This window comes from Hibiscus syriacus, unplaced genomic scaffold (genome assembly GCF_006381635.1).
Source record: "Hibiscus syriacus cultivar Baekdansim isolate YM2019G1 unplaced genomic scaffold, ASM638163v2 tig00110557_pilon, whole genome shotgun sequence".
Taxonomy (NCBI): Eukaryota; Viridiplantae; Streptophyta; class Magnoliopsida; order Malvales; family Malvaceae; genus Hibiscus; species Hibiscus syriacus.
Genome location: NW_024062780.1, coordinates 1,389,972 through 1,404,830, shown reverse-complemented (window position 1 = coordinate 1,404,830; position 14,859 = coordinate 1,389,972). Strand labels below are relative to the sequence as shown.

Genomic DNA, 14,859 nt, shown 5'->3' with positions numbered 1-14,859 from the left:
ACATAATTGATTGTACAACAAAATACATGTTTGAATGAAACAACACTTTAGTTTTAAATACACAGTTTTCTTTACGACGTGTATCTTATTAAAATGCTTAACGTAATCAAAATAAAAAATTTGTTTATAAACTGATTTTTCGTCGCTTGCGATCAATCAGTGACTACACGATGTTCTACACTTTTAAGATAGTAGTTAGGTTTAACCCTCACTGAACTCATCATCAACGATTCTTTTATCTCATCGATCGTTTCTTATTTTCGTGTTTTCTTATAAACAAACAATGCAACCTAGTAGACACCTTGGTGAAGCTCATTGGCCGCCGCCCCTGCAAAGCTGGTTAATACGGATGGCGCTCGAAGTGCAAGTGATGATACCACGTCATGTGGAGGAGTAATTCATGATCACAACGGAATATGGGAGATGGGCTTTAAAAAACATATTGAAATATGTTCAGTGCTTGAAGCTGAGCTGTGGGAAATTTATGTCGGGCTGAAATGCGCGTGGAATTTAGGGAAGCAGAGAGTTGTTGTAGAATCCGATAGCTGCCACGCCATCCATTTGCTGCGGGATAGAAAACCAAAGGGTGGCACTATTAATATATTAGCACATATCTATGCCATGCTGGACTATCATTGGGAGGTTCGTGTTCAACATATCGGACGAGAAAGGAACCGTGTGTTGAGGTGATAAAAGTTTATTAGAAAGTTTGTTATTTAGTTAATGATCAGTTAGAAGTTAGTTAGTGTATTAGTTTGTTTTTAAATTGTATAAAAGGATGATGTACATGATAGTATAATGGAGAGATACAAAGTATTAATCACACGTGTTTTAACATGGTATCAGTTGAAAAGTCTCGTTTGATATATCACTCTCTCTAATTTTTTTCCCCTTTCTTTTTTCTTTCCAGAGTTTCGTTTTTTTCCCCCCTCTTTTCCTTCATGGATTCCATCGATTTCACTCATCCCCTTTATCTTCATCCATCGGATACGCCGGGGATAGTGCTGGTCTCGCATCAGCTGACTGGAATTGAGAACTACAATCTATGGAGCTGTGGGAAATTTATGTCGGGCTGAAATGCGCGTGGAATTTAGGGAAGCAGAGAGTTGTTGTAGAATCCGATAGCTGCCACGCCATCCATTTGCTGCGGGATAGAAAACCAAAGGGTGGCACTATTAATATATTAGCACATATCTATGCCATGCTGGACTATCATTGGGAGGTTCGTGTTCAACATATCGGACGAGAAAGGAACCGTGTGTTGAGGTGATAAAAGTTTATTAGAAAGTTTGTTATTTAGTTAATGATCAGTTAGAAGTTAGTTAGTGTATTAGTTTGTTTTTAAATTGTATAAAAGGATGATGTACATGATAGTATAATGGAGAGATACAAAGTATTAATCACACGTGTTTTAACATGGTATCAGTTGAAAAGTCTCGTTTGATATATCACTCTCTCTAATTTTTTTCCCCTTTCTTTTTTCTTTCCAGAGTTTCGTTTTTTTCCCCCCTCTTTTCCTTCATGGATTCCATCGATTTCACTCATCCCCTTTATCTTCATCCATCGGATACGCCGGGGATAGTGCTGGTCTCGCATCAGCTGACTGGAATTGAGAACTACAATCTATGGAGCCGCTCGATTCGTATCGCGTTATTGGCGAAGAATAAGTTAGGGTTCATCGACGACGATTGCACTCGTGATGATTTTGGTGAACTGCTGCAATCACAGTGGGACAGATGCAATGCAATCGTTCTTTCGTGGATCCTAAATACTGTGAGCGCTGATCTCTCGGCGGGATTGGTTTTTGCTTCTACGGCCGCGCATGTTTGGATTGATTTGAAGGAACGATTTAGTAAAGTTGATGGCTCTCGGATTTTCTTTCTGCATCGGGAGATTACTCTGTTTACTCAAGGTGATTCTTCTGTTTCAGCCTATTATTCACTTCTAAAGCTTCTTTGGGATGAGTACAGTGCGTTAGTTCCTGTCTCATCATGCAATTGTGTTGATGCTTTCCAAGCGTTGAATCATGTTCTTCAGCAACGTTTGTTTCAGTTTTTAATGGGACTGAATGAAACGTATTCTGCCATTCGGAGTCAGATTCTTCTTCTGGATCCGCTGCCTTCGGTGAATCGGGCGTACTCGATGGTGGTTCAAGAGGAGTCCCAACGTGATTTCTCTTCAGGTGTTTCACCACTGTCTGATACAATGGCCATGTATTCCAATTCTGCTAATTCTCGTCGAGGACGATTTAATGGAGTGTGCGACTTTTGTAAGATCCGTGGCCATAAGCGTGATCAGTGTTATAGACTCAATGGCTTCCCTCCTGACTTCAAGTTCACCAAGACAAAAAAAGCCTCTTCGGCCATGGTAGCTAATTCGGATCAGGATGATAATTCTTCGGAGTCTCCTCCTCTGGCTCCGATATTCACCTCGGATCAGTACAATCGTTTGTTGGAGCTTCTTGACAGAGATGTTCGTGACTCTGGTGCTAATGCTGCGGCCAATTTTGCAGGTATGGTTCAAGATGGTTTACTTGCTTCTATGAATAATTCTATTCCCTGGATTCTTGACACTGGTGCTACTGACCATATGATGTCTAATTTTGAATGTTTGAGTAATCCTGTTGAATGCCTATCACGTTTTGTTCATCTTCCAAATGGTAAAACACTTCCTATAACACACATTGGTTCTTTTTGGTTTGATTCGTCTCATTGCTTACGGAATGTCTTATATGTTCCTGCATTTACTCATAATTTGTTGCCTGTCTCCAAATTGACCATTGACCTAAATTGTGTTGTTCAATTCTATCCTGATTTTTGCATCTTTCAGGATCTCTCCAGTGGCAAGATGCTGGGGATTGGTAGGAAACAGGGATGCTTGTATGTTCTTCATTCTTTTGGTTCTTTTAGTACTGTTTCTAAGGCTCCTAATGTGTCTTTTGCTATTACACCTCATTGTATGTCCTCTGTTGCTAATAAAACATCTGTTTGGCATGCTCGACTTGGTCATGTCTCTTTTCTCAAGTTGCATCATATCTCCTTGAATGATTGTAAACTAGATTCTTCTGTTATTCATTCATGTACTGTTTGTCCTTTAGCTAAGCAAACTCGTCTGCCCTTTCCAGTTAGTCAGTCTCGTTCTGATTTTCCTTTTCAGTTAATTCACATGGATTTATGGGGTCCATATCGAATTTCCACTCATAGTGGTCATAGATTTTTTTCTAACAATAGTTAATGACTATACAAGAATGACTTGGGTCTACTTATTAAAACTTAAGTCTGATGCTATTATCTCTTTAAGGAAATTTCTATCTTTGGTCCTAAATCATTTTGAGTCTTCTGTCAAAATCATTCGTAGTGATAATGGGTCTGAGTTTTTCAACAAAGAGTGTTCTTTACTTTTCTCTTCCTTTGGCATTGTTCATCAGTCATCTTGTGTTGACACTCCTCAGCAAAATGGGGTAGCTGAAAGAAAGCATAAACACCTATTAGAAATAGCTAGAGCACTTCGTTTTCAGTCTCGGGTTCCTATTAAATTTTGGGGAGAGTGTGTCTTAGCTGCGTGTTACTTAATTAATAGGTTGCCTTCAGCTGTCCTTAATTGGAAATCTCCATATGAAATGTTTCATCATAAGCCTCCTTCTTTGTTACACTTAAAGGTCTTTGGTTGCTTAGGTTATGCTACTCAAACTAAGCCTCGTGACAAGTTTGTTCCTAGGGCTATTCCTTCGGTTTTTATGGGATATTCGGATACTCAAAAAGGTTATTTAATGTTTAGCCTTGTGTCTAAGACTTTTTTTGTGAGTAGAGATGTTCGGTTTCATGAAAGTTCTTTCCCTTTTCATTCACCTGAGCTTTCATCTCGGTTGTTTCCTTCACAACCCTTTGTCTCTGATTCTTAGTTTTTTGTCACTGATTTACCTCTGTCTGATGTGTCTCCTAATTCGGTTTCTCAACAGTCTGTTTCTAGTCCTTCTTCTAATGATTCGTGTCCTGCTGTTGTTGGTACAGAGTCTCCTCCACTTGTTAATTATCTTTCTTCTAGTGTTCCTGTTCCTGATGGTCGTGTTGTTAGGAGGTCTTCTAGGGTGTCCAAGCCTCCACTTTGGTTAAATGAATATGTTTCTTGCCAATCATCTACTTCTAGTTCTCATCCCATTTCAAATAGCATTTCTTATTCTCATCTTCCATATCACACCCAATCTTTTCTTTCATCTATTTCCATTGTTGAACCTACTAGTTATAATGATGCCATTAAAGATTCATTATGGGTTAATGCCATGCAAGAGGAGATTCAAGCATTAGAATTAAACAACACTTGGTGAGTAGTTCCTTTGCCACCGGGAAAGGTTCCCATTGGATGCAAATGGGTATATAAGGTTAAGTTTTGGTCTACTGGTGAGGTTGAACGATACAAAGCACGTTTGGTTGCGAAAGGCTACAATCAGCGAGAAGGTGTGGATTTTGTTGAAACCTTCTCCCCTGTTGCTAAGATGGTTACCGTCCGAACGGTTTTGGCGCTTGCTTCTTTACAACATTGGGCTCTGTTTCAAATGGATGTCTATAACGCGTTTCTTCAAGGGAACTTGCTTGAGGAGGTTTACATGACATTACCTCCAGTATTTTACAGCCAGGGGGAGAACATGGTTTGTAGGCTGCAGAAATCTATTTATGGTCTGAAGCAAGCATCTCGGCAGTGGAACATGAGGTTAACTGAAGCTTTGATAGCTGCTGGATATATTCAAAGTAAGTTTGATTACTCGCTTTTTACAAAAAGAAAGGGAACAAAAATAGTAATCATGCTTATATATGTTGATGATCTGCTGATTACTGGAAATGATGTTGCCATGATAGAAGAATTGAAAATGATTTTGCATGCTAGCTTCAGAATGAAAGATTTAGGTGAACTTAAATACTTTCTTGGTTTTGAGATACTTAGATCTAATGAAGGGATCTTGTTGAACCAAAGGAAGTATGCATTAGAGCTGATAGAAGAAACAGGATTAGGAGGTGCTAAACCTGTTTGTACACCTATGGAGCAGAATATTAAGCTTACCACTGCTGGTTATGATTCTAGTTTAATCAAGAATAATGGGAAGAAGATAAATGATGAAGTGTTGCAGGGTGAAAAAGAAATCTACCAGAGGTTGATAGGTAGGCTGATTTATCTCACTCATACAAGACCAGATATCACTTTTATGGTACATCATCTGAGTCAGTTCATGCAGCAACCAAAACGCTCGCACTTGGAAGCAGCACTTCGAGTAGTTAAGTACATAAAGAAGAATCCTGGTCAAGGGATCTTGTTGTCTTCTGCAGGACAATATCAACTATCAGCCTTTTGTGATGCTGACTGGGCAGCTTGTTTGATGACAAGGAGATCGGTTATTGGGTTTTGTGTCAAATTAGGAAATTCCTTAATCTCCTGGAAGTCAAAAAAGCAGAATACCATAGCAAGGTCATCAGCAGAGGCGGAATACAGAGGCATGGCGATGGTAGCAGCAGAAATTGTGTGGCTAAAAGGACTGTTAGTAGACTTGGGTGTGAAAGATCTTCAGCCGGTTAAACTCTACTGTGACAGCAAGGCAGCACTGCAGATTGCAGCAAACCTGGTGTTTCATGAGAGGACGAAGCACATTGAAATATATTGCCATTTTATTCGTGAGAAAATACAAGAAGGGGTGATTTGTACAGAATTTGTTTCATCTGCAAATCAACTAGCAGACGTTTTAACCAAGGCTTTGGGTATTCAGCAGCATGAATATTTAATCTCCAAGTTGGGAGTCAAAGATGTCTTTAGACTACCAACTTGAGGGGGAGTGTTGAGGTGATAAAAGTTTGTTAGAAAGTTTGTTATTTAGTTAATGATCAGTTAGAAGTTAGTTAGTGTATTAGTTTGTTTTTAAATTGTATAAAAGGATGATGTACATGATAGTATAATGGAGAGATACAAAGTATTAATCACACGTGTTTTAACACCGTGTGGCCGATTCTTTGGCGAAATCCGTTGCTGCCGATTCAATGGAAGTTCACCTGCTGCATTTTCCACCAGACTTTGTTAGAGAAACCTTGCTCGAAGACCACAGCCCCGATTAGGAGTTTGGTTTTATGTTTTAATTCGTTTGTTTTGTAAACTCTATGAAGAATTTCCTGTGTACTCTTTGATTGAATTCAAACTCACTATAAGATACTACTTTATTAATTAACGTGCCATAAAGTCTCAAATTTGAGTAACATGTTTATCAAAATTATTGTGGTAATTTACTTGAATGTTTATTGTGATGTTTAACTACACGTTTTTGTCAATTTCGAGATATAAACAAGATGATTCATAAAATCATATAAAACTCAGGCAATTAAGTTGATGACGGTTGAAATTAAAGTTGAAGAAGTTTCAAATTAATTCAAGTGACCATATAAAATTAAAAGGGTCTCAAATTAATGGTTGGGTGCTTCATCATGTGATTTGTCATCGATTGAGTGCTTCATGCCTAAAAACTTACCAACATTAATGAGAAATAAATTTATATCCTTTTCTATTTTGGCTGTCTTTCAAGATTTGCCAGATACCCAACACTTTCAAAAATGAAATTTCCTCAACTTCTGTACAAGATTAACGATTGCATGTGAAGTGGGGCAAAAAAAAACAGGGATTGTTGAATTCTCCAGATAAAATAAAGAAGAAGAAAAATCTAAACAGTTCATCAATCCTTTTCATGCTCCTTACCCTAAACACGAAATTGCTTTGTTTTCCACCATGATGTCTGGAGATCTCATTTGACATACAGAATTGTGAGGACAAGGGGTCGATTTCGTCGGCACTTACGACTCATTCGGCATCATGCCAGGTCTTTTTTCAGCACTGTCCAGCATTTGAAGCCAGAAATATCTTCATCGTTGATGCTCTACCTATTCAAATTTAAGATGTAGCAGCTTTAGATCTGTTATAACACCCTCATAAAATGTAAGAGTTGATGACAGAGTACCATTGAGGTTTCAGCCAATACGAAGAAAAATGCTTATTTGCTCTCCTGAAACCCCATAGAAACAAGTTGAGAATAATCAAATGAGGTAATAGAAGAATCCTCAAAATAAGGTTTACCAAACGATGCTTTCAAACTATACATCTTACTTTAATTATGATCCTGAACTAAGAAAAAAAGGGTCCAATAACCGTCGATGGTCATGAGCTAACCACATTGAACTAACCATTCAGATTTTACTAATTGGTGCAAAGAAGTTGAAGTAATTAGGCAATTTCACCTTTATCTTCTCAAAAGCATTTACTAGTAATAACTTTGCAGAATAATTAAAGAAAAGGTTTAGAAATCAGATTAGATAAGCATCAACTTCCTCACTAAACCCGACTTACTATGCTGTAATTATAAATGCTACTTTTAACCGTATGATACAAGTGAGAGAGTGAAAATCAATTAATTGCATTATTTATAAGTTTGTTAAACGATTGAACAAGAAGAAAACAAAGACTTACTGAATGGAAGGTAATCTGTGCTTCAAGCTGGATATGCTTAATGAGGTACTCTGTGCATGACGAAGAGCCTTCACAACATCAAAGTATGACACCGAGTTCAATGATGGGGAGCTTTTCTACTAAACAGCCACAGGCACAACTCTGTTTATCCCCAGAGGAACATTGTTATCCAAGGGCGAACTTGCCAGCTTCATGTCCTGTGATACTATTGTTGTAACACGGGAGGCTTCAATAGGCATTCCGGCCTTGAAAAGACAAGATGCTAAAGAATGCACAGTGACATGATCAGGGGTACAACCAACTGATAGCATTTTATTGAAAATGCCAATTGCTTCAAGCATTTTTCCTTTCATACAATGCCCAATAATGAGAATAGTAAATGTCACTTTATCGGGATAGCATTTCTTCTCTTCCATCTCCACAACTATCAGATTGGCCTCATCCAAATTTCCAGACTTGCACAACCCATCAATCACAGGGTTGAAGATAAACGGTTTCAGAGCAATGTTTGTACATTTCAATTCCATCAAAAGTTCACGAGCCTCATGTAGTCTATTTTTCTTGCATAGAGCATTGATTGTAATGGCAAAAGTATAAACATTTGGAGGTATATTTCTCGCTTTCATAGCATTCCAAAGCCGCAAGCTCTGGTCCACGTCTCCATTGCGACAGTAACCATCAATCAAGGAAGTGAAGGTCACAACATCAGGAACGCAACCAAAAGAAGGCATCTTCTCGTACATGGACTTAGCAGAAAGCATATCTCCAACCTTGCCAAAGCCATTAATCAAAACATTAAAAGTAACTGCAGTAGGCACAGTTCCAGAATTAATCATCTCATTAAAAAGAGCAGAAGCTTCCCCCATCTTACCCAACTTGCAATAACCAGATATGACTGATGTATAAGTCACAACATCGGGTGCACAATCATCTCTCGATCGAATTTCATTCAGTAATTTGTTACCTCTACCTACCTCATTTGCCCTACACAACCCACCGATAATGGTATTATAGGTAAGGATATCAGGAGAACAACCAAAATTCCTCATATCGTAAAAAAACTCAAGAGCTTGATCCACCTGCCCAGCTTTGCAAAGGCCTTGAATTAGAATATTAAAGGTCCAATTATCCGGGTAAACGTTCGATGCTAGATTCTCTTTATATAAGCTAACTGCCTCGTCTAGTTTATTTTTCTTAATCATCATATTCAACAAATTATTTACAGAAAAAACACTGATTCCTACTTCATCAGACTGAATCTCAGCAAGCAACTTCTTTGCCATTCCAAACTTACCTGCCTTCCCAAAAGCCGAAATCATAAATCCTACCACAGAACTATCAGGCAAATGCCCATCAGTCCTCATATAATCAAAAACTAATTTAGCCGAATGATGTAGACCCATATTACAAAACGACCTCAAAAGCAAATTATAAGTCCAAAAAGAATGAGTAATATTAAAATTAACCCTACTGAACTCGAAAAATTTCAACCCAAATGCCGGATGGTTAAACCATTTAACAACTTGAAACTCAATAGAAGGTGTCAAATTCCTGTTCAAATAACCCACAGATGAATCATTCAAAGGTTGTGAATAAAAAAACAGAGTGCAAACAACCTTAACAAACCAAGCCTCGTGCTTTTGAACTACCCTTACATCTTGCGGGTGAGATCCTCCGTGAAATTGAACGTGGTTATGAGGAATGAAGAGCTTGGAGGCGGGTCGAACCCTTGAGGCACGAGTTGCGAATGAAAATAGGGTCATATGTAACCCCACACCATATCTAGGCCTAATTCGGTACTCAAAATTATCTTCTTGAATACAGATCACCCCAGATTCAAAGTTGGGTTTTGGATTGAACTCTCTACCCTTCATGAGAAGGTACCATAGCAAAACGATCCAAAGCTCAAACCAAATGATGATTATCTAACCATAAAAAGCCAAACCACCAGACAAATTTCAAGCATTCAATAACCAAAGTAGACCACTGAAAAGATCACTGAGCATTTGAACGATTGACATTGAAAGGAATCTGAAATAAGGAAGAAAAAAGATCTAACACTGTCTGATGTAAAAATGGGGCATTTAGGGTTTTCGGCGTCGCTTGTGAGGACTGGCTCACTGCTTCGTCTTGATTAGCCTAACTATCGTTTAGCGGAACAAGAAAAACAGTTCAAAGGCTTGGGCTTCATCTCCAGAACTTTCTACCCCATTGAAGCTCAATTGATCCTATGCTTAAGCTAAAGAACAGTTTGGGTTTGGGCAATAGCCATTGGGCCTGTAACATTGGATTAAGGATTTACTTTTAATTTTCTCCTTAATCTCTTCGAAGCCAACTGTCATTCGAAAAAAAATATAAAATATACAAAAGTTATTAAATTATAATTAAAAATTTTAATTAAAATTTTAAAATAATTATAAAATAACCACTATACGGCTATAATAAACATAAAAATTTTAAAATATTTTTAACTTTTTTAATGATCATTTTATAACTTTTAAAATCTAAATGATTAAAATGATCATTTGAATATATCTAATAACCTCTAATGTATTTTATTAAAAAAAAACCTGAGCGAGCAAAAATCAGGACCAAAACGGGAAAGTAACGTGTTGCCTTTTTAGATCGCATGGTCGACACGTGTTCTTCTGAACTGTCACCTAATATATTATTTCAGCGAAAGAATCAGAATCAGGAAGAAAATTTTTGCAATACTTTGTTAAAATACAATAATTTCAATTATTACAGTGTTGTTTTATTGGCCAAAATGTTATTAAATACAGGATTTTCCCTGTTTGGGCCAATTACTTAAAAAAAGTTAGTTATTATTATTTTATAATATATATTAATAATTTAATAAATATAAAAATTTATTTTAACATATTTGAATTCATAATTTATACACTAAAAGAATTAAAATTTTGTTAAAAGACGTGAAAGTCCTTACTAGACAAAAGTCTTCGGTGATCAACGGGAAAAAGTCCTTTTTTTCTCGAATTATGTGATCGCTGATTCAACTGACAAGATTCAAATCATGTGAGCAAACTCAATCATAACCGTACACGTCATATAAAAGTCAACGAAAAATCCAGAACAAAGCGAATCATCATCATACACCCGTCTACAACATAGTCCCGCCCATTTATTTTCTTCCTTGATTTTTTCGAATACGGAAATACTTTTATCCATAATTTCGGATAATCTTTTTTATTCTTTCTATCAACAATTTCCAACAAAAAACATAAAATAGAAAAGAAATTACGTTTTTGATTTTTTAGTCAAGATAAGGGCTGTGCACTAATTTATTAAGGTTTTGAGTAATTGATTTGTATGTAAAATATTTAGAAATTTAAAGCAACTTCTTGTTTATTATTATTTTATTCTCTCTCTCTCTCTCTCTCTTCAACAATGGCGGAAATATCGCCTTACCATGTGCGCTTCAACAGATATTATTATTAATACCCACTGCTTCTACGCTCCTTATCTTTTCTCTGCTTGTTTCATTTACTAAATACCATTCCGCTGATTTTTGGAAGGAATAATGATAATTCTAGTTCAATCAGACGCTCGGGGTTTCTTCACGGGATGCAGTCTCTCTCTCTCTCTCTCTCTCTTCAACAATGGCGGAAATATCGCCTTACCATGTGCGCTTCAACAGATATTATTATTAATACCCACTGCTTCTACGCTCCTTATCTTTTCTCTGCTTGTTTCATTTACTAAATACCATGCCGCTGATTTTTGGAAGGAATAATGATAATTCTAGTTCAATCAGACGCTCGGGGTTTCTTCACGGGATGCAGTGTATCTCCGTCTATGGTTCGCCGGAGGAGAAAAAAGAGGATAGGAGGAGGTTGTCTTCGACGGTGGAGATAGACGATGATGATTTGGGGTCTTGCAGTTCGTCGACGATAGGAAGGAACAGTGATGATTCCGGTGAATCACAATCAGATGATGATGACTCAGCGGAGGCGGAAGTGCAAAGCCAGCCGAAAGGACCTTTGGACACCATGAATGCTCTCGAGGAGGTTTTGCCCATGAGGTAAATCATCTTTTTAGTGTAAAAAAAACCTTCAAATTTTGGATTCTGTTTTCCTTTATGGGTTTTGATCTAATCTGGGTTATTTGTTGAACTTTGTAAATAAATCTAGAGGCATAGCTAGCTAGCTAGGGTTATGTTTGAGAATTACTCTAAGTACTGGTTTATATGTATCTAGTTTTTAACTGCTTAGAATGTACTATAAAGTGAAATTTAATGAGTTTCTATGTCTTTAAGAGAGTTGAACTGGCTTTAGCTTTAACATATTTCCTGAATAAATTTTCTTAATGGAAGTTAGGAGGCATTTTAAGCATACTAGCGAGATTTGCCTTTGGTAATTGTTAATACCGAATAATTAATTACTGATTTGCACTAATTTACTAGCTTAAATGATAATCTTCTGATGCACTTGGAAATTATAATAACTGACCACCAATCACTCCTTGAAGTTGCACCCTTTGATGATCTAATGTCAAACATCTCGAAGGAGTTTGCTTTCATGTTGCAATATTACCAACCATAAACCAAAGGCCTGCGTGCTTGGACTTGGATGTGAGTGTCGAGTTCGGGTATGCTCTCGGCATAAGTATATTTCAGGTTTTTCATATATTTGGGTACTCATATCTCTAGACCTATATGTGTTGGACATCGATGCCGGACACAGGTACTTCAAGCATTTTTGGAATAATGGGAAAATGTCTTTTTAGTAACCATTGCTTGAGGAACACGGATGTCAGGCATGGATGCTCTCCCGTTTTTTCTTACTAACCATTGCTTGGCTAACAGGAAAACGTTTTCATAAAAGGACCGCTGTGATTTGTATAGTTATTGTTTGGGTGCTTCAATGTCTTATTCTTTGTGGTTTTGCTTTATTTCAGAAAAGGTATATCCCAGTTTTATAATGGCAAATCTAAGTCCTTTACAAGTCTAGCCGATGCGGTTGCTTCTTCTTCTGTCAAAGATTTTGCCAAGCCGGAAGATCCCTACAATAAGAAGCGCAAGAACTTATTAGTCCGTGGTTCTTTGCTAGACAGTAAACGCAACAATCCTTTGAGTAACTATGTAATTGAGATATCTAAGAAAGTAGCCAACACCAAGCGAAGCACAGTGGCTGTGGGGTCCACAACGATCAGCTCGGACATCATCTCAACCGCATCATCACCATCTAGATGCCGTCCACCCCTGCATCCAACGTGTAAAAAATCAACTACAATCAGACCATCGTCATCATCAACTAATAGACCAAACCCCCCTTGCCGATCTTTCTCCTTATCTGATCTACAGTTTGTTGCTGCCGGAACTCCTAAAATAGCTGGCTTGGCTGTTCACAGTGGCAATAAGAGCAACAAACTGCACTGAGTTTAACTGGAGTTCCACTTTCAATACTATGGAACTGGACCTTTCTACAAGGTTTGTAGTTTTAGTCTTGTGTCGGTCGTTTTTTGCGTCCTGCTTTGGTCTGCTGCTTGAAGTGCTAGGTATACCATGATGATGTGCTTAGAAGTAATTCCTAATGTATTGTTCTTTTGTTTGCTTTGAGACAACGATGAGAGCATTATTGTATGGAAATAATATTCCTAGTTACTATTTACATGTTACTGAACTCAGAAAAGGCTACTCTCCATTCATTCTCGGAGATCAATGAAGATTGGTTATTTCCCATTTAAGGGAGAATCATACACAGACAGCTACATGATTGTATTTATTTAAAGATATACAAACTGATAAAGGAATTTGGGTTGAGGAAATTATTTTTTTATTACATTTTAGATGAATCACCCTGCCAAAATACAATAGAACTTGAAGGAACACAAAGGAGGACAACAGGACTGACTTATTTGCTAGTAATTTCAAACAAACTACAATAAACTAGAGGACACAAGCAGCCAAGGAAGCAGGGAATTTGTGGAATACATGAAATGACCCAACAAATTTTATCATCTTAACCAGTTCCACCAAGAACTTTCTTCAGCTTCTTAATCTGAGCAGCATCGGGGAAAGTAGTCTGCCTTATAATGTCAATGGGTATGTCGTTTGCAAACAATGCATAATCGAGGATTTGAATACCAGGGCTTGGACAGCTAAAGGATGCGAGTGCAAAGGCTGGAGTTCCGCCTCCATTGATTTGGAAATGCAATAAACCCTGTGGGAAAACCATACCATCTCCTTTCCCCAGAGTTTTGACGTAAACAGCGTTGTCTGAGGATATGAATCCAGCACTAATTTTGCCTATCGCATCAAAAGGAGCAAAATCCAGACAAGCCATTGAAATGTCGAGTTTATTAAGACCGGGGGAATTGAGAAGAGAAGGCTGGTGTTACCGCAGCTTTTATGCGGTTTGAAGTGTTGCCTGTGGCAGCAAGGCCAGAGTAAACAAAATCATTTACGGTGATCGCTTCAGCCTTCTTGCAAGAGTAACCTGCATGGCCTTGGGGAGCATTTAAGTCACCAACGCAGAAATCTGCTGCGTTGGAGGAGGAAAATAGGAAAGATAACGCGAAAAGGACTGGGAGGAACATTTCTTTGCCTCTGTTTTTTTATGCCTGGAAACGTATAAAGCCGAGTTTGAAGAGTGAGTCTCACCTCACCCTTTACATAGAATGAAAAGTATAAATATTTTTACAACCAATTGCTTTAATGGATCAGAGTTCGGATCGTGATATTGTGAACAGAGTAAATGAGTTTGAGAGTCTCATCCTATAATACACTTATGTAATATTAATTTGATCTCTATTAGTTGGTCAAAGTGTGAATATTTTTGAGCCACGATAAGTGATTGATGGTATGTCAATGCATACTTTCACGTGGTGACAATGAAAGTGACTACACGTGCGAGAAACAACAGATCTTGAAGCAGTGATACATGTGCATAGGTAAGAATTTCTCACATAACAACAACAGTACTCTTTTGCTTTGGAACACCACAAGATTAGAGGAAGCAAAGAATTTTCATTGAATGCGTGCGTATTGTTAGAGCTTTATTAATTGAAGCAACCCTTGTCTTCTTAAATGAAACCTAGTAGGTGTATCCATCAAAGATAATGTATCGATGGGAACAGTACTAACCATGCATACCACAGACAAAAACACAGCAACATAGCCTGTTATTAGGGTTTAATTAGCAACCAAGATCACCGTTTACAGGGTGGAGATTTGAGAAGAGTAAGAAAACGGTGGTCCATTGGCTCCAGCGGCCTTTTAGGAGGGACTAGGGAGTGAAGTTAGAAGACATCCTAGGCAGATAATAATTAGAGTCTGCTCATCAGTTTGGTTATCTCAAATATGTGGAGCATGCAGATTCCGTGTCTTACAAGAAGATTGTGATACTG

General features: G+C 37.8%; 2 protein-coding genes and 1 pseudogene across 2 annotated transcripts; 1 reads left to right on the top strand and 2 right to left on the bottom strand.

Moving 5' to 3' along the window:
* Positions 1-6,600: 6,600 nt before the first annotated feature.
* Positions 6,601-9,599, bottom strand: LOC120132017 (pentatricopeptide repeat-containing protein At2g06000-like). Its single transcript, XM_039148870.1, has 2 exons — positions 7,492-9,599; positions 6,601-7,030 (listed from the first exon to the last, which is right to left on the bottom strand). Exon 1 carries the CDS (start codon positions 9,363-9,365, stop codon positions 7,611-7,613), a length of 1,755 nt encoding a protein of 584 aa, XP_039004801.1. The 5' UTR covers positions 9,366-9,599; the 3' UTR covers positions 6,601-7,030; positions 7,492-7,610.
* Positions 9,600-11,008: 1,409 nt separating this feature from the next.
* LOC120132019 lies at positions 11,009-13,099 on the top strand. The gene is made up of 2 exons (XM_039148874.1): positions 11,009-11,533; positions 12,409-13,099. Exons 1-2 carry the CDS (start codon positions 11,220-11,222, stop codon positions 12,887-12,889), a joined length of 795 nt encoding a protein of 264 aa, XP_039004805.1. The 5' UTR covers positions 11,009-11,219; the 3' UTR covers positions 12,890-13,099.
* Positions 13,100-13,269: 170 nt separating this feature from the next.
* On the bottom strand, positions 13,270-14,088 carry LOC120132020 (annotated as a pseudogene).
* Positions 14,089-14,859: the final 771 nt, after the last annotated feature.

Excerpts from the sequence above, each read along its gene's own strand:
- LOC120132017 (XM_039148870.1), bottom strand. The coding sequence starts at position 9,365 with ATGAAGGGTAGAGAGTTCAATCCAAAACCCAACTTTGAATCTGGGGTG.
- LOC120132019 (XM_039148874.1), top strand. The coding sequence starts at position 11,220 with ATGCCGCTGATTTTTGGAAGGAATAATGATAATTCTAGTTCAATCAGA. Across the intron at positions 11,534-12,408 it reads GAGGAGGTTTTGCCCATGAG|AAAAGGTATATCCCAGTTTT; the intron begins GTAAATCATCTT and ends GCTTTATTTCAG.